This window comes from Gossypium arboreum, chromosome 2 (genome assembly GCF_025698485.1).
Source record: "Gossypium arboreum isolate Shixiya-1 chromosome 2, ASM2569848v2, whole genome shotgun sequence".
NCBI lineage: Eukaryota > Viridiplantae > Streptophyta > Magnoliopsida > Malvales > Malvaceae > Gossypium > Gossypium arboreum.
Window position 1 is genome coordinate 103836320 of NC_069071.1, and position 21181 is coordinate 103857500.

A 21181-nucleotide genomic window follows, 5' to 3' on the forward strand; every position below is an offset into this window, starting at 1 on the left:
GATATGAGTAATGTTATGCATAGGTTTCGGCTTTGATAAGTAAAAATATAATGGTGGCTTAAGTTGAATAACACTCGGCTAAGGATTATAAATGTTAGCTAATTCGGCATAAGAGTATAGGTGACAACTACTTTGTATTTGAAGTTTTGAAGAATAGGTAGGGTTTAATTAAGTGATGAAGGTTAAATTTTTTAAGTTTGGTTAAATTGGGCATTTAGCATTACTTATGACATCGGATATGAGTGTATGAAAGATTAAGTTTAAGTAGTTAAGTACATTAAAATAGTTGATGATTTGAGTACTACCTATGGTTGATTCGATTATGGTCTTTGCATAAGTAAAGTGTTATTATGTGCATATATGCTAAGGAATATTCAACTGTGTCATAAATTTTATAAAATGAAATGATGTATATGGAATTATGATAAGAGATATATTTTGATTTTGTTACAAATTATAATCCAGCACTTACTCCATGATAAAATACATGAAATTCGAATATGCAAGGTAATAAGTTAGTAAAATGTTCCTTGATAGTTTAGTTTATTAATTGGGAATAAATGTGATTGTCGATTGTAGCCTAGTAATATGCTCGATTATGCATGAGTAGGGCATATGAATGATGTTTAAATAGCTAGTTTAGTAAGGTCATTTGTACCTTAAATATATATATATATATATATATATATATATATGTATTAAATTAAATTGATTAATTGATAAGTAATTGAACAAAATTCATTTGTTTAAATTAAGCTCAAGAGCAAAGAGGAACTAATTCAGATAGGGGAAAGGAGAAAGCAATCGAGTAGCCTATCTGCAACTATTCAAAACATCCGAGGTAAGTTTTTTTTTGAGTAATGGAACTTAGCTTATGATTTGATAAAATCATGATATATAAGCTTAATATATAAATTGTAACCTAATGTTTCTACTTGAATTAAGTAGTGAGATAAATAATTTGTACATATGACTTGTATCCGAATGCTTATAGAGATCATGTTGATTATTGAAATGAAATCGAGTTCTTTGTATGTGGCTATTGAGCCGAAAGTGAAATTATTGATAAGCATGTTGTGCTTATGTTCTAGTAAGGTAAATGAAATGCTAATGTATTAAGATATATATATATGTGCACGATATTTGAGGATTTTAACCGGGCTAAGACCCGCAGGCCTTGTGTGAGATTTATATCCGGGCTAAGTCCCGAAGGTATTCGTGCTGATATTATATCCGGGCTAAGTCCCGAAGGCATTCTTGCTGACATTATATCCAGGTTAAGTCCCGAAGGCATTCGTGCTGGTATTATATCCGGGCTAAGTCCCGAAGGCGTTTGTGCTGATATTATATCCGGGCGAAGTCCCGAAGGCATTCGTGCTAATGTTATATCCGGGCTAAGTTCCGAAGGCATTTGGGTTGGAAATGTGTGATCTTGCTATAAAAATTCAAATAAATGGGCTCACAAACCTAAAATGGTCAAGTATGTACCATATATATGTTATAAAATTGATTCGGTTTAAATTGTGATTATTCATTTGGATAGTGTTCTTTCGGCCATTGCATATGGTTGTATGAAGTATATATATAACTTATTTAGGATATATGAATTTTGATTCAAGTGAAAATAAGTTAAGATTGTCTTTGAATATGTAAGTATATTGGTTGAAGTATGAAGTAACATGAACATGTGAATATGCTTATATGTATTTATTTAGCCTTAAAATTGGATAAGATGTATTCGGCTAAATAATGAAGTTGGTTGAATAAAAAGAAGTTATCTATGTGATATGAATTATTGTTTAAGGAATAAATTAAAATGACAGGCATGAACAATAGTAGTATATTTAGACATGTTTATATTAGGTCAAAGAAAAGATGATAAGCATTATGAATGCTATGCCTTAATTTTTAATGATTTCATTACTTAAAACTTACTAAGCATATAAATGCTTACTATGTTGCTTTAATCCTCTGTTTTATAGATCTTGTTCGTTAGCTACGGTCTCGGGGATCCCAAAGTCGAAGTCGTCCACACTATCTAAGCCCATTCGGTACTCTAGTAGTTAAACTTCGATAATGGCATGTATAGGCTTGTCTTTTTGTTGTTAAATAAGTATCTTTCTGATGATGTATATATGTATAGCCATGCGAAAATGGCTTGTTAAGTTACTATATGTATTCCATATAGTTAATGTGAATGTGTGTTTGATATTTGATTAATGTTTTCAATGTTTTGATGTGAATTGAACTTAAGAATGAATCAATATGCCCTTTATCTTGAGATGACTCTTTTGTATATTGTATAATTGAAAAAAAAACAATTTGGAATTCGGTTTTATACGTGTGACATCGGGAGTTATTCAAATATAGTTAAATGAAATTTCGTGCTTGTTTGGTAATACTTTTTAACCCTCCGGCGACGGTATGGGTTAGGGGTGTTACAATGAAATTTTCACACATGCACTTTCACATATAGTAAGCACAGAATAAAACATCTAATTATTTTTGTGACTCAATTTTGTGGTCCCGAAACCACTTTCCGACTAGGGTCAAATTAGGGCTGATAACTCTCCCCCCTTAAGGAATTTTCGTCCCCGAAAATCTTACCAGTGAAAAGGTTAGGATAACATTCTTTTATTGAATCTTCTGGCTCCCAAGTCGCTTCTTCAACCCCGTGTTTGAGCCACAGTACTTTCACTAATGAGATTTTCTTATTTCGTAGTTCTTTTATTTCACGAGCCAAAATACGAAGCGGTTCCTCTTCATAACTCAAATCAGACTAATTTCAATCTCTGATGGATGAATCACATGACAAGGATCGGATCTGTACCGACTTAGCATCGAAACATGAAAAACGTCATGAATCTTTTCAAGTTCAGGTGGCAAAAGTAGTCTATAGGCAATCGGCCCAATCCGTTCTAAAATTTCGTATGGTCTGATAAATCTCGGGCTCAATTTTCCTTTACGGCCAAATCTGAGTACCTTTTTTCACGGTGAAACTTTAAGAAACACTTTCCGTTTCAAGTCTGCATACGATTTCTGACGATCTGATGCTACTTTCAGACTTTCACGGATCACTTTTACTTTCTGTTCAGCCTCTTTAATCAAATCAACTCCGTAAATCTTATTCTCATTGAGTTCGGTCCAAAACAAAGGTGTACGACATTTACGACCGTACAAAGCCTCGTAAAAAGCCATCTTGATACTCGATTGAAAACTATTATTATATGCGAATTCAACCAAAAGCAAGTATCGTTCCCACGAAACACTAAACTCAAGGATGCAACATCTCAACATATCCTCGAGTATCTGAATAATTTGCTCGGATTGACCATCGGTCTGAGGATGAAAAGCGGTGCTAAAATGTAACTTAGTACCCAATACTTCTTGCAATTTCTTCCAAAACCGCGATGTGAATCTCGGATCTCTATCTGACACAATAGAAGTAGGTACCCCGTGTAACCTTACAATCTGAGAAACATACAGTTCGGCTAGCTTATCAAGTGAATAATCCATACGTACAGGAATAAAATGAGCCGACTTCGTCAATCTATCAACAATAACCCATATCGCATCTTTCTTGTTCTGAGACAATGGCAACCCAGATACAAAATCCATCGTGACTCGATCCCACTTCCACTCGGGTATCATGATCGACTGAAGTAATCCCGAAGGCACTTGATGTTCTGTTTTCACTTGTTGACATATCAAACACTTAGAAACAAAGTCAGAAACGTCTCGCTTCATACCATGCCACCAATACAGACGTTTCAGATCGTTGTACATTTTCGTACTACACGGGTAAACTGACATTCGGCTGCTATGACCCTTGTTCAAAATCATCAAAATAAGCTTTGAATTTCTCAAAACACATAATCGATTTCTGAACCTCAAACAACCATTGCTATCAATCAAAAACTCTGAATCCTCTTTCGAAATACATAATGCTCGCTTTGCAACTAAATCATCATCAACTTTTTGAGCTTCACAGATTTGTTGCATCAATAACGGTTTTGCTTTTAATTCCGCTACTAACACATCATCAGCGGTCACAGACAGATGCATATTCATTGCTCGCAAAATAAATAGTGATTTACGGCTTAAAGCATCAGCAACCACGTTAGCCTTTCCCGGATGGTAATCAATGACAAGCTCATAATCTTTCAATAATTCTAGCCAACGTTTTTTTCTCAAATTCAAATCTCTTTGAGTTATCAAGTATTTGAGACTTTTGTGATCAGAATACACATGACATTTTTCCTCGAACAAGTAATGACGCCAAATTTTCAAAGCGAAAACAATAGCAGCTAACTCGAGATCATGAGTCGGATAGTTTTTCTCATGTGGCTTCAATTGTCTCGAAGCATACGCTATAACTCTACCCTCTTGCATCAACACACAGCCCAAACCATTCAGAGACGCATCACTGTAGATCACAAATTCTTTACCAGATTCTTGCTGAACAATACTTTTCTGGCAATTTCCGACCACTCAAACTTGATATCTTTCTGAAGTAGCTTTGTCATCGGTGTCGCTATCATCGAGAAACCTTTCACAAACCGTTTGTAATACCCAGCAAGTCCCAAAAAGCTTCGAACTTCTGAAACATTTCTCAGAGGCTTCCAATCGAGTATAGTTGAAATTTTACTCAGATCAACTCGGATGCCCGATGCGGATACAATATACCCCAAAAAGCTGACTTCCCTCAACCAGAACTCACATTTGCTGAACTTCGTATATAATTGCTTGTCTCGCAAAATCTGCAATACTATCTTCAAGTGCTTGGCATGTTCAGTTTCATCGCGTGAATAAATCATAATGTCATCTATAAACATGACTACAAACCGATCCAAATACTATCTGAAAATTCAATTCATTAAATCCATGAAAACAGCAGGGGCATTAGTGAGCCCAAACAGCATCACTAGGAATTCATAATGTCCATACCTCGTTCTAAAAGCAATTTTAGGCACGTCAGAGTCTTTAACTCGCAACTGATAATAACTCGATCTCAAGTCTATCTTCGAAAATACTGAGGCTCCATTCAATTGATCAAACAAATCGTTGATTCGCGGCAACAGATATTTATTCTTTATCGTTACCTTATTAAGCTGACGATAATCAATACACATTCTCATGGTTCCGTCTTTCTTTTTCACAAACAACACTGGTGCACCCCAGGGAGAAAAACTCGGTCGAGCAAAACCTCTATCTATCAACTCTTGCAACTGAGATTTCAATTCTTTTAATTCGGTTGGTGCCATAGGATACGGAGCTATCGAAATAGGTGTAGTCTTTGGTACTAGTTCAATACCAAACTCTACCTCCCGAGCAGGTAGTAATCTAGGTAATTCCTTGGGGAACACATCCGGATATTCACAAACCATGGGCACAGTCTCAAGTTTCTTTTCTGATTCTTTACTATCTAGTACGTATGCAAGATATGCTTCACACCCCTTTTTCACATATTTTCGAGCCAACATCGGGGCTATCACTGCCGGTGATCCATTCAAATCGGTAGACTCAACTCGAATTATCTCATTATTTGAACACCTCAAATCAATTGTCTTTTGCTTACAATTCACTACTGCATCATGCACAGTTAACCAATCCATACCGAGAATGACATCAAACTCGTCAAACAGTAATAACATTAAATCAGCTGGGAAGCAAGAAGCTCAAATCATCAGGGGACATTTCTTACATACTTTGTCAACTAGCACATAACGGCCCAAAGGATTCGACACTCGAATCACAAACTCAGTAGATTCAACAGGTAGAGTCTTACTGGATGCCAAAGTTTCACACACATACGAATGAGTAGAACCGGGATCAATCAAAGCAATAACATCAGTATCAAAAAGAGTGAAAGTACCAGTAATAACATCTGGCGAAGAAGCATCCTCGCGTGTGCGTATAGCATAAACTCCGGAAGGAGCATGAGCCTCAGAATATACAGCAGTATCTTTGGTCCCTCTCTGATTTCCACTAGCATTACCCGCATGCCTAGGTGGTCTACCTCGTGTTGCAATGTTACTAGGTCTCCCACTCGGATCAATATTCTGTTCAGCTAATTTCGGACAGTCTCTGATAAAGTGATCAGCCGATCTACACTTGAAACAAGAGCGGTCATGAAATCTACAGCTTCCTGAATGCCATTTACAACAATGCTTGCACTCAGATCTGTCCTGACGATCATTGCCGACACTAGCAACAGAGGTGGCTCGCGTACTCGCAGGGGGTCTATCACGGTCACGTCTGGAAAAACCTAAAGTATTCTTAGATCGGCCTGAGTCATCTCTAAATTTCTTTGATGACTGGTGAAAGAATTTTCTCGAAGATCTTTTACGGAACTCTCTAGCTCCATCATCAGCTTTTCTTTTCTCTTTACAGAGCTGTTCGGCTTTACAAGCTCGCTCGATAAGCACTACAAACTCTTTGATTTCCAAAATACCCACCAACAGTTTGATGTCTTCATTCAACCTGTCCTCGAAGCGCTTACACATGATAGCCTCAGACGAAACACATTCCCGAGCATATGTACTAAGTCTGACAAACTTTTGCTCGTAATCGGTAACTGTCATAGAACCCTGCTTGAGCTCGAGAAATTCTTTTCGTTTCTGATCGATGAATCTTTGACTGATATATTTCTTGTGGAATTTGGTTTGAAAGAATTCCCAAGTAACCTATTCTTTCGGCACAACTGAAACCAAGGTATTTCACCAATAGTATGCAGAATCACGTAACAGAGATATAGCACATTTTAAGCACTCATCGGGTGTGTACGATAATTCATCAAACACACGAATAGTATTATCGAGCCAAAACTCAGCCTGCTCGGCATCATCACTGTCAGTAGCCTTGAACTTAGAAGCCCTGTACTTTCGGATTCTATCAATCGGAGGCTTGCTCAACTTCAACGGGTCAACTACAGGAGGTACCACAGGTGTAGGGGTTGTATTAGTCGGGGGTGGAGGATGTGAAATAGCCGGATTAGTCCGAATATACTGAGTAAACCAATTGTTCATCATAGTATAGAAGGCTTGTTTAGCCTCATCATTTTGATTACTAGCATTCGGTTGAGAGTTCAACGACACTGTCCCTAGCGCGGGAGTAGGTGCTATGCTCTCTACATCATCAGCTACTGCTCGATCGGGATTAGAATTCATTACTATACGAAAAACATGTTTCAATTGTCAAAAATCATCACACTATCATATTAACACTTTATGGCATGTATAGCTAGACTAACACACGCTACGTTAGTCCTAGAATCGATTAAATCGTAGCTCTGATACCAATAAAATGTAACACCCAAATAACCCGTATCCGTTGCCGGAGTGGGTTATGAAGAGTTACGAATCCAAAACTCATCATTTGTACATTCACATTTACATAAGTTCATTTGAAATTATATGCATAGCCAAACACAATCAAAGATAGAAATTCAAACTTATATCGACATTCAAAAGTTGTCATAATCACATGGCTTATATACAAAGACATCTCAAAATTCTTTCATTTATGTCTATTCTATACATGCCATACTAGCTCCAAAATATAGTAGTACCAAAATGATAGATAGTGTGACGAGTTGCTGACGATCCCCTCCCCGAGCAGGTAACTAGAATCAACAATCTATAAAACAGAGAAACGTAATAAACGGAGTAAGCTTTCATAAGCTTAGTAAGTTTTAAGAAGTGCAAACAAATAAACTCAATCATACATTAATTATTCAATTTCTCAAGAGGCTATTTTTTAGGTATATTGTCATTTGGCCGAATATACACATGAGCATAATGTACATTTAGCATTATTATTTCACTTAAACTAAATGCATATATCATAAATAAGTCAAATGCTTTCACATACTTTCACATCTTAACAAAATGTATCATGATCATAGATATAACTATAACATTTATTCACTTAGGTATCACATTATACACTTATGATTCAATTCCAATCAAACTCAGGTATAAATACATAATACGTACCTGGCTAACTTAACATATTGAAGATATTCATTTGTCATTCTAAACACGAGGTATCTTAGTCTTAGACTTTTATCAAATCACCGGTATTTAGTCTGCTAGGTCTTAAACTTGAGTTCATTCACCGGCATTTCGCCTGCTAGGCTCGAAGCCCGATATCATTTTACCGGCATTATAGCCTGCTAGGCTCAAAGGCCCGAATAGTATCTCACCGGCATTATAGCCTACTAGGCTCAAAGGCGCGAATAATACTGTGCGATATTCAAATCAACAAGTTTCATATAACACAATCACACCAAATTGGGTACAAGCATTATTTGAATATATCATTCTACATTTTATTCACTTTTATCTCATTTCATCACTCACATCTAATATTGATAGTTTACACGTAACATCTTGCTCATATTCATCTAACACTATCATTTGATCATGAAAGCATATCACATTTTACTTACATTACAATTGCCATTCGGCCATATACATATATGACAAGTAATACTTAATTCTCATAATTTGTCATGTCATTATCGAATATTATATATTGAACTACTTAAAACTTACCTCGAATATTTTCGAACATTCTCGGTTCGGCTATTCAACTACTTTCTCTTTTTCCCTGTCCAACCTTGGTTCTCTATGCTCTTGAGCTAATTCAAACAGAATTTAATTTATTAAAATCTCATCATGCTAGCTTATGGCCGAATATGACAAGAAATTGAATAGGTCTTATAACTATTTTTAGCTCAAATAAAAAATTGGTCATACACATTTTTAATCACATTAAGCAATTTACCTTAACACATAACCCACATAGCCAAAGTACATATAACCCTAATGACCGAATAATTTGAATATGTATAACATCAAAGTTCCTATGATTTAACCCTTAAACTTCATAGCGGAATATTCATTGTATATCTAGCTCACATACACAAACACAAAACTTATATGGCTAGTATATAATTTGATAAATAATCACACATACAACCTAATATATAAGATGACATGTTCGAATATGCTATTATAATTTAGATTCATATTGCATTCTTACCATAGATTTCTAGAGCTACACTTAACAATTGCATTTATTTCTAAATAATATACTAAAACTATCATAGAGCATTTTCCTAACTCATTACCTTGCGTATCCGAATTTCATTAATATATATACATACACATCCAAATATTATATCATGGAACAAGTGCCGAATTACAAATTGTAATAAAATCAAAACATAAATCTTACCATGATATAAACATATTAAAACATTTTTATTTATTTATCAAATTCGGATACAACAAAATAACCTTAGGCATCAAATTTCTTTACAACACATTGACTAATACAACAACCTAATACACTTATACTTTATCTATGCATATCATAACCGAACCAGCCATACAAATTCAACCCAAAAACATTACCTTTCCCAAAACATATAATACCTATCTCAAACTTAATTTATAACTATCTAAATCATTTAAAACATCCAACAACAAATTTTTTTTCTTTAACTAAGCACATATTCGGCAATGACAATGGTAATTTATCAAACCTTAATTCAACTTATAATTGTGCATATCACATTCAAGGCATCCACTCCATTCTATGATTTTAAAACACAAACATTACTCAAATATTATCCAAGTTCACATTCAGCAATTTCACAAATACACAAGTCGATTTTTCTATCATTCAAACCACCTATATGAACATTAAACTAGTTCAAACATCACCCATTCACAATTATTCATTAAAACATAAAGACAACAACCATTCCCTTTAACATCTTCCATAGCCGAATACTCATATCACCACCAAAATTCAAAATTTTGACATGGGCTAAGTAAGGGACTTAGTATCTAGCTTAAACTATGCTAAAATTTCAAAAATTAACATGAATTTCTTACCTTAATTCCAACTCAAAAGTGACCGAATGCTATCTCCCCTTTTCTTCTTCAAAATTCGGCTAAGCTAAGGAAGAAGATGTACCAAAAATATTTTGTTTTTCTTTTATTCATCTTTTCTTATTTTAATTAATTTTTTTATTTCATAATTTAAGGCATTACTATTATAATATTAATATATAATGCACATTTTGCTTATCAACATCATTATGGCCGGCCACTACAACTAAAGTGGGAAATTTGACATGCAAATCCATCTATTTACACCATAAATTATTTTGCCACTACAAAATTAATCTATCACATTTTCAAAAATTTTCACATAAGTCTTATTTAATAATTTCACTCACAAATGACAAAATCAAAGCATGAAATTTTCACACATGCACTTTCACATATAATAAACACAGAATATAACATCTAATTATTTTTGTGACTCGGTTTTGTAGTCCTGAAACCACTTTCCGACTAGGGTCACATTAGGACTGTCACAGGATTGTGAATAATGAAGAAAAGCTCACTATGTTTCTAAAGGAATGGAGAAACACTCAATGCTATAGGGAAAGGTTAATGGGAAACCTTTTAACTACTCCTATATCTGATCCATCAAGCTAAACTTTTTAAAACATCTCAAGAGTTAAGATAACCCAAAATCCCTATCATTCTCTGTGGTTACTTCCACTTCTTTTACTTGCGTGAAGCGATACTATGTAAAACATCGTTTCGTGGAACATCTCTTAAAAAATAAGATGATAATTGTTCTTGAATAAGAATTATTTTGACTTGTTCTAAACATTAGTTGCTCTTAATACGGTTGTTCTTAATGTTTGTTCTGAACAAGAATTTTTATGGGATGATATTTTTTTTGGAATAACTTGTTCTGGAAAATGAGTTTTTAGAAAAGCACAATTATTCTAAATAGAAACTACTTCAAATAATGATTATTCTAAACATAATTATTTTTAAAATATTATTATTTTAATCAAAATTATTTTAATTATTTTTAACAAGAGTTATTCTTAAAAATAATTGCACTAGATAGCAATTATTCTAACTGAAATCCTATTTTAAACACGACTATTCTAAACTTACTATTGTTTTGAATAACAATTATTTTAAATAATTATTTTTTTGAAAAAATATTAGTGTATTATCCTAAACAGATAGTGAAAACGGAGTATATATTTAATTTCAAGATTGTATAAAATATTTCAATATAAAATGAAATTGTCCAAGGTGATTTAAGTCCTCAAGCCTCAAACCAAATGCTTAGCAATTATTTCCCGAGGTGACAATTGACAGAGAGAATAAAGGGGAAAAGTGGGAGCAGTAGACCATTAAAATCAACTACCCCAACAGGGTTAATAATGTATATAATGTATGCACAATAGAGACGGCGCAGAGCAATCATTGCATTGCTCCCTTTTCATTTATAACTGTTTCAGCATTTAGAGCTTTCACTATACAATGGTCAATGCTCTCTGCTAGTTTTAATTGTCCACACCCTACTTTGCCTTACACTTCCTTGCCGTCCCTTGAACACCCTTCATTTTGACATGCAATCCCCTTTTCCTATATACTTTTTTAAATTAGAAAAAATGTGTCAAATTGTCTACATGCTTATGTAATAATAGAAAAAAAAAAACAATCAACTGTATTATTAGAATATTTTTATTTAAAATTTCATTTAGTATCAAGAAAAAATGGTGAAAAGATTTAAAAGAATGTTAATTCAATCTATAAAATACTCCAGCAAAATATGGAAAAGAAATATTATTTTGTGAGAGTTGGAAAAAGAAAATACTTGAACAACAAGAATTCTACCATGTAGATATGACCTATGGGATTATTAGGATATACCGGAAGCAAAGTGGAGCTGATTTCTGTGAAGACACGTGGCTAAAAACATCCCTTAATTAAGGTTGCAAAAATGTCAGAAGCATTAAATAGGAACGTGCCAGATGAGAAGGCTTAAAGCTAAATGGCCTATATATGCAATGCAGGAAAGGCTCAGAGCAGTCATAGACTCGTAGCCTCCTCCATCAGAGGCCCTAAGAAAATGACTACCCTAATCCCTGACCATGAGAACCCACCCTTCAACTCTCCTCCTTCATTTCTTCCCTAACTTTCAACTGGGTCCCAATTTTTCCCATCCACTCCATTGGTCAATTCCCCCCCACTTGTGTACCTTCCTTCATCCATCAACCACAGCAATGCCGTGTGAGTTTTTACCTGCAAATTTGAGGCTGTTTGCTACCTCCCATATTTCCATGACCCCACCATCTGGAATTGGATTTCATTTCAGGGTTTCTTTCAATTATCGATTGCTAGTGTGATATTTTGGACTTCCAGGTTCCCAACGACATGCATGTCTAGTACAGAACCGGAATGGAAATTGGGACATTTCCAAAGCAAGAAAATTTTAACTCATTTGTCTGTTTTTGTTTTCTTCCAAGTTTAAAAACAAAGAGGCCGAGAGGAGGACATCCCTGGGTTTATCAGGCACTCGCCACTTAAGTTCGTGGGGCCCTGGACTTGCTACTTATCTAGGAAAGTGTACATAACAAAACTGTAGTGGATTTTAGGATAAACTTAAAACTGGTTGAGTATTGTAAGTGTGAAAGTTGAAGCTGACAAATGTAGGCAAAGGGGCCAAAACTGTTGTTGATAATGAAATGGCAAAAAACTGTGCTGTGGAGTCAAATCTTTGATTTGTCATACTCATATGGCCATTTAAAACTAAAGGGGAAGAAACCTCATTAAACCAACAATTAATTAACCTGTACTGGTAAAATGGTAAATACCCAACAGATGTTAAGTGACATTGAGCAAGTGCTTCCTTCCCTATTACCACAATGATCAAAGTAGTAAATCATTATGATGATTAAGAAAACGATGTAACCCCTGCCACCCAATTTAATACACTGAGTGTTTGTTTATGCTTAACTCTCTGTTGGGTTTTCGTACTTTTATATGTTTGAGAAGTTCATTTTTGATAATATAGCTTTGAGGGAAATGCCTGAAGCCCTGAACCTGAAAGGGCGTTTACTTTCAAGAGAAGAGCATTGGTTTTGCTTTAGTGTGTGGAAAAAAACTTAAATGCTGGTTGCCGAGCACAATCTGCTTTCTGGTTCTTTGGGAATGAAGAGAAAAAAACCTATAGCTTCTGCAAATACAAAACCATAGCGCTCTCTCTCTCTCTATCTCTCTGGGGAATGATTTATGATGAGATGAAGTATCAGAAATCATCAGAAACCAATCATAAAACATGTCATAAGGTCTTTTATTTTTTCTTTCTTTTCTATTAAATTTTCTGATTAGAAATGGAAAATGAAGTCTAGGAGGTAAAGCATATATGTTATATAGCATATAAGCTCACTACAAGTAATTTTCTTGTTTCTGGCGTTGATCTTGTTGAAATATTGCAAGAAATCTACCACAAGTTTCTGGCATCATGTTTCACACGTGGACACTTTTGGATATCGTAGGGTTATTACATTGACATTCTCTTCTTCTCATTCTCATTCTGTCAATGGCCAGCCCTTTTGCCTTTTTGTCTTTTACTTAATCTACATCTATTATTCTCATTACCATTTTCAATATTTTATTATTGTTTTTTCGTTAGTACGGGCATTCTTTAAAAAAAAAAACAGATTTTCTTTAACGAGCAGTCTCTATATGCTTTGGTGGGGACTTGGGAGTGAGTCTATAAATATAAATAAGGGGCCTGTTTCATCTTACATTGTCTAGAGTGAATCAACGGAGGGTGCTTGCCACCACACATCTGTTTCTCTCTCTGTGAGCCCACTTTTGTGTAGTGTAAGCAAACAAGGGAACTTGACAAGAATCTCTGGAAATGGAAATGGAAGGGAAAGTTGTGAAATCAAGATTCAAGAGGGTATGTGTTTTCTGTGGAAGCAGTACTGGCAAGAGGAAATGTTACAGAGATGCTGCTGTTGAATTAGCCCAAGAATTGGTACATTCTAAATATCTCCCACACATCTCTTTCAACCCTGTCTGTTTTTCTTTATGTTAGTTTAGTTTTAAGGTTTTCTTTTTCTCTATGGTGTTGTTTTGGGAAAGGTGGCAAGAAGATTGGACCTTGTTTATGGTGGAGGGAGTATTGGATTGATGGGTTTGGTTTCGCAAGCTGTTCACCATGCCGGAGGGAATGTTCTCGGGTACACTCATCATTCATCATCAACCTATGAACTATTCACTTTCTTGGTTTTGGTTAATGTATCTCATATTTGTGACCATGATATTTTGTTATATTCCTGTTAACAGGATCATACCTAGAACTCTGATGAGCAAAGAGGTGCATATCAAATTCTTTTTTTGTCTTTTGAGATACGAGTCTGTAGCTCTTCAATGATGTCTTGAGTGTATGTTGCATGTCGAGCCACAGATAACTGGTGAAACGGTAGGGGAAGTGAGACCCGTCGCCAACATGCACCAAAGAAAGGCAGAAATGGCCCGCCATTCTGATTGTTTTATTGCTTTACCAGGTCCCATCTACTCTTTTAAATATAATATCCAATTTCACATGTACTTTACCCTTTCCGTCCAACAAATATAACCAAAGAATGCTTATTTTGCTCTCTTGTTGAGTATCAGGCGGGTATGGAACTTTGGAGGAGTTATTGGAAGTGATAACCTGGGCTCAGCTGGGTATCCATGACAAACCTGTAAGCAATAATAGTATGCATAATGTTATTGTTTCCACAATAGAAAAGAAAAAGTTGATTTCTGGGTCCATTGGTTCCTCTCTTTTGAAACCGAACTTATGTTTCCAAAAATATGCAGGTGGGCTTGCTTAATGTTGATGGCTATTATAATTATCTACTGACTTTCATCGACAAAGCCGTGGATGATGGCTTTATCAAACCTTCCCAACGCCACATCATTGTCTCTGCACCAAATGCCAAAGAACTGGTCCAGAAGCTTGAGGTGGGTTACTTGTTGCCTAGGACTTCTATTCCCTTCATTTTTGTCATTAAACGTTTGTTGTTAACTACATGATGCTCATATATGGAATGGACAATATGGTGGTTTACAAAAAGGAATCTCTTTTATCAAAACCAAAAAAAAGAAAAGGAAAAGGAACCTCTCAGACTACTTTCTTGGGGGGTCTTATTTTCCACTGTCTTGTTTGCTTGTAAGTGGTAACACTGGTTTGTTTTGATTAGGAGTACGTTCCTGTGCATGATGGAATCATAGCCAAGGCAAGTTGGGAGGTTGAGCAGCAGCAGCAGCAAGTGCCGCAACAGGTGGGGTTCAATGCCACTACTTTTCAGACTCAGATCGCTCTATGAAGGAAGACATGGAAATTGAATAAAGATGGGAAAAAAAGTAGGGAAAAAGGTGTTTTAGGCGCTTAGCTTTTTACGATGATTTTTGGGTCAAATACCAACCATACCATAATGATCATGGTAAGGTTTGCATGACAAGGAAATATAGAGAAGAAGAACAGAAAGCATGTTTTCTTTTTGGAAAGCTAAGCTCATTAAATATGAGTATTTAAACTAGTATTTTGGCATCTAAAATTATGTACAAATATCATAGAAAGAACAAGCAGCAAAATCCAAAAAACTGCAGCTTTTTATTATTTGTATGTATCATGCATGTCAATGCATAAAGAGCATGCATTGCTTTGCTGATAGTTTCACAACTTGTTCTCTTTTTGTTGTGTCAGTTTTTTTAAGGTACTGTTATGGTGAATGACGATGATTTATGCATTTGCATCATTTGATAGACATAAAAAAGTTGGAAACTTTGGTTTTGGCCTGGCATAAGTAGGGCTTTGCCTTTGCTGAAGCCCTTCAGGCTCCAACTGTGTGGTATATACGTCATGTGTTGTCTCTATAAACAAAATTTGTGTCCAGTTGGGTTAGGATCAGAGTGATCAGAGTTTCTGATGTACAGGGAATTTGCAAGTACAGGGAATTTCAACTGTAGCTGGACACTTGCGACTGTTTTGTTGGTAAAATAGTTAGTAACTGGTGCAAAATATTAAAAACCTAACTTCTTTAAATGGTATGTCAAATTGACTTATCTAACATTTATGAATTTTGACAAATGCTGGGGGTTATCATAAGAGTTACTTAACCTTTTCGCTTGGATGGGACTTTGCTAGAACTTCAATGGAAAAGTCTCATTTGTTTTCTTTCTGATGTGATTGTTTCTATACATTTCCTCACAGTAATTGTTGCCACATATGCATTTAAGTGCACGACACTTGTCCTTTGAACCTGTATTTACACAAATGGTATAAAATATCATATATTTGAAGATTGTATATGAACTTCTAATATGAGCTTAACATAAACCTAACTTCGCCTCCAGATCTATAATTGATTGGCTCTTCTCTGAAATAATGAATAATAATAATAATAATTAATTTTTAACAGATTACATTGTGTGTTTCTTATAAATTCATATGCTGTCGATACATTAAATATAAATTCATATTAAATAATAATATTATCAATAACTTTTCCACGAAAGAAAAACATACTTGGAGCCAGGGTGATAACTTATTTAGCAGTGAATTTGAATTCGTCCACACAAGGACAACACCTTGTTTATGAAAAAGAAATCGCAATAATGTGGTTTCGGGGGTTTGGGAATGAGAGGATAAAATCTTGTTTGTCTGGTCCAAGCAAGAAGGTATTGGTTGCCTGGAAGAGGCATGTTATCATCAGGTTCAGATTACAGGGGAACGTGTTGGGGCCTGGCATGGGGGACCGGTTTTAGTTTTTTTTTTTTTTTGGGCTTTTATCGTCCTTCCCGAAGGCAAATTAAGAGGATGATAGAAACGGAGTGGTGGCCATGACCGTGGCCGCCTTTAAAATTTTGTCAAAAGTAGACGCTGTCTGTGATAGCTGTTATTCATCAACTCGAAGGCAGGAGGGGTGGGGGTAGTTGCTCCAACTCAGACGTGGGGGACCATGCCTTCTCATTCCATACAAATTAAAACCCAGAAAATTGGAAAATTATTTGTGTTGATATATAAATATATAAATTTACATATTATATTAGTTACTTTCAGTACAAATCTTTTCTGAAACAAGGATGAAACGATTGTTTGCTACTATTTTTGTCAAAAAAATGAAACCCAAAAGATGGAACATCAAAAAGGTCCCACTCCCACTCCCACTCCCGCTCCCACTCGGAAAGCTATAAGGTGGGGTGGGGGTGCCTAAATAGTAAGCCCCTAACCAAACAGATGATGCTCAAATAGTTTGGGAGCAAATAATCAATATATTCAGATGTCAGATGCTGATGTGAAAGACACAATCCTTTCAATTTAATACAAAGGCCTACGATTCTACACTAGTTCTAATTCCCTACCAAGCCAAACACACCGCCTCAAACTTACCTTGCTTTCACATTTCACATCTTGTAATATATGTTGTTAATCTCGGTTAATTTACCTAAATAATATAAAAAAATAATTATTGAAATAAGCTGTAAATAGGATTATTTATTAAATTAGTATTTTTTGGGTGGAGCTTTTCTCGTAGACCCATCACTTTTTTTTTATAATAAATTTTTTGACTTAAAAAAATATTATTTTATTTTAAAAAAATATTATATATACCAGGTCAAGATATGTCAATTGGTTAAAATACAGGTTAAAAATATTCGTACGTGTGACGCGACCTGAACTAGCGGCACCATTTGCACCTATCAGATAGGTGGCACTTGTCGCGCCTACCAGGTAGGCGACACTGGAGTGACCAATCCTCTCACCCCTGCACGTCGAGCACCCAGCGTCTCAGCCTTCCCCTACCCCTGCGCACAACACGCTGCTAAGGCAGTGTTTAGTAACTTCAAAAGGGAAAAAGAATTTGAAATGGAGACCTTATAAGCATGATCTCCCAAGATGAAGCACCGATGTGTGGAGAAGAAAAGAGAGAAAGAAAGGAGAGAAAGAAAGGAGAGAACAGAGAAGAAAAGAAGAAGAAGAAAAAAAAAGGTAATGTATTATTTTAGTAAATAATTTTTGTTTTTAATTTAAATAGTTTAATTAAGATGTTGTGAAATTTTTTGTTGTTAATTATTATTTATAAATTGTTTATGTTTATTGTTTATGGTTTTAGTTTAATATTTTTATGAATGTAATTTTTTGTTTTTTATAATTATTTTAAAATTAATTTGTTAGTAATTTAGGATTCTCATTATAAATTGTTGTGTTTAGTTCAAGATTTGGTAATTTTTATTAATATAAAATTATTTTGTTAAATATTTTGTTAGTAATTTATTATAAATTGTTGTGTTTTGTGAGTTTTAGTAATGTAATTTTTTTAAAAAATATAGTTATTTTGTTAGTAGTTTATGATTAGGTTATAAATTGTTAATGTTTTGTGTTTTGTGATTTTTTAGTAATGTAATTTCTTTTAAAAAATTTCATAGTTATTTATTTTGTTAATAATTTATGGGATTAGGTTGTAACTTGTTAGTGTTTAGTTTAGGGTTTTGTGATTTTTTAGTAATGTAATTTTAAAAAAAATTATAGTTATTTTGTTAATAATTTATGATTAGGTTATATAAATTGTTAGTGTTTAGTTTAGTGTTTTGTGATTTTTTAGTAATGTAATTTTTTTAAAAATAATTGTATAGTTATTTTGTTAGTAATTTATGATTAAGTTATATAAATTGTTAGTGTTTAGTTTATTATTTTGTGATTTTTAATGTAATTTTATATAATTTGATTTGATTTTGATTTTGATTTATTTGAAAATTTTTGTTGATTTATTAAAATGTTGATTAAATTTGTTGTTATATAATTTTATAGGTTGTTTGAAAGAAACTAATCATGTATGTTTCTATTTCTACTTTTATTTTTTTAATTCATATGTTTTTATGTTTAGATAGTTTATATTTATTTTAATTATATTATTATTGTAAACTAAAATAAAATTTTTATTGTAGGTAAATTATGAGAAATAATGAGATATTTACCGTGTTTTTCTATTTTGAAATTGAAATTATTTATTGTATTTTTCAACAAATTAAAGGAATTCATTTTTTAATTGCAGATTTGCAACAAATGGGTTCTTTGATTAATAATAATCACATATCAAATACTATTAATGAGATGGTAATTAAATTTTTATTTGAAACTCATATTATTTGCGGAATTAAGTTATATTGTATTAACTATTTTGCTAATTTAATAAGTTAGGGCCCGTACCTCCCATTGAGTGACCGTGTTAATAGTGTAGGATTTTTTCCAAATGAACGCGTAATGCCATACTTGGAGGTAGCCGGGTTTGGATTAGCGGCATTGATCTGGGCCTTTGATTTGCGATACAACTTGATTCCCTATTTAGTCGAATGACGACGTTCAGAGACCCACACATTTCATTTGTCGTGCGGGGAGTGCACCATCACTCTAGAGGATGTTGCACTACAGCTCGGGCTCCCCATTGACGGGAATACAGTCACTGGCATAAGTTTGATCTCTAGGTCGGCTACCCTTTGCTATGACTTACTTGGACACTCGCCAAGTGAGAGAAAATTTACTGGTTTGAGTTTTTCATGGCTAAAGGTCAATTTCGAGCATTTTCCAAGTACTGGCAATCAATGGGAGGTGATGCATGTCGTTCGAGCTTATATTATGAACCTTATAGGGGGTGTACTCATGTCAGATGCAAACGACAATAGGGTCCACTTGATGTACTTACCCCTATTATCTAATTTGCATAACACTCATCTGTACAATTGAGGGTCCGCAGTGTTAGCCATGTTTTATTGCAAACTCTGTCGGATGGCAGATCCTTCTGTGGTAGACATAGGCGGATGCTTCATATTGTTGCAGTCGTGGGCACTTTACTGGATGCTATTCTTGGCATCCATTAGTCACCAATCATACGTATTTCCACTTGTTAATAGGTGATGAATTTTTACTCATTATAACAATTAGTTGACTTTTTTTTAGATTAGATTATTTTAACAATTTGTTTTCATAGATGGAGCACTAATCCGAGTATTGGAATGTCATACATGGTTCCGATATACCGTCTAATGATCGAAAATCATGCTGGAAAGGGGGTAGATTTTTCCAATATCAACTTAAATTTATTATTTTATCTTACTCGACCTGCGTTAATATAACCATGTTATTAACTGTGCAGTTCATTTGGATGTCGTATTTTGTTCCAAAATTTATGGTGGTTATTCCCTCGTCTACCCACGTCCATTCAAACCTATGGTGCATTAGCGCACCCGTTATCAATTTTCAGACAGTGGAATGGTATCATGGTAATCGTGTAACGCCACTAACCTGAATCCATCATCGGAATAGAGTTACAGAACATTACCAGAGTTACCAATTTATTTATTAGACATTTTATTTCATCTGGCATTTAAAAAAAATACAATTAAAGATACATTAACTTACCTCGTTGCTTGTTAATGTTTATAATTTCATTAATCCGATATCTTTTCTTTTCCATGTTCAAGTCTCGTATTTGAGTCATCTGGATCTTTATAAATAAATTTGATAATTGTTTCATTTATTTCATGTTCTAATACATTCAATTAATGCTCTAAACAAAATTATCATTTTGCCCCTAAGCTTTTAATTAATGACGATTTCATCCAAAGGCTCAGAAAATAAAATTCTTGCAGTTTTAAATAATAAAATAATCCATTTCATGCAAATTGGTCATTTTTAACATTTTTACAAAATTACCCATAAAATTTTACTTTTATTCAATTTAGTCCCTGAGCCTAAAATATACAAATTAGTCATGCTCGTTGAATACTCACACATATTTTTCTCCTCCTCCTCTCCATTCCACTTCATTAATTTATATAACATGCTATAAATAACATTATCAATAATTTCACTATTTACTTATATGTATATTCAAAACTATCCATTTGAGTCGCAGTCACTAAATTATTTATATCTTGAGCTAAAGAATTCAAAATTAAGATCTGCTAATTTTCCCTAAAACTAGACTTACATATCTTCTTACCATAAAATTTTCAGAATTTTTGGTTTACCCAATAAGTACAGTTTATTCTTTAAATTCACCTCTATTCTGTTGTCTGACAGTTTTGACCATTGTTTACTAAAAATTAATTATCTCCTCGTATAGGATTCAAATGATGTTCCTTTTGTTTCTCTTGAAAATAGACTCATTCAGGATTCTAAACATATAAATTTAAGGCCCTAATTATTTTTATCCAATTTTTTATGATTTTCCAAAGTTAGAACAGGGGAACCCAAAATCATTCTGACCTTGTCTCATAACATTTAT

General features: G+C 34.2%; 1 protein-coding gene across 1 annotated transcript; it reads left to right on the forward strand.

Moving 5' to 3' along the window:
* Positions 1 to 13539: 13539 nt before the first annotated feature.
* Positions 13540 to 15613, forward strand: LOC108466715 (cytokinin riboside 5'-monophosphate phosphoribohydrolase LOG5-like). The gene is made up of 7 exons (XM_017767089.2): positions 13540 to 13881; positions 13989 to 14086; positions 14193 to 14223; positions 14314 to 14413; positions 14523 to 14593; positions 14712 to 14855; positions 15095 to 15613. Exons 1-7 carry the CDS (start codon positions 13762 to 13764, stop codon positions 15218 to 15220), a joined length of 690 nt encoding a protein of 229 aa, XP_017622578.1. The 5' UTR covers positions 13540 to 13761; the 3' UTR covers positions 15221 to 15613.
* The last annotated feature ends 5568 nt before the right edge of the window (positions 15614 to 21181 follow it).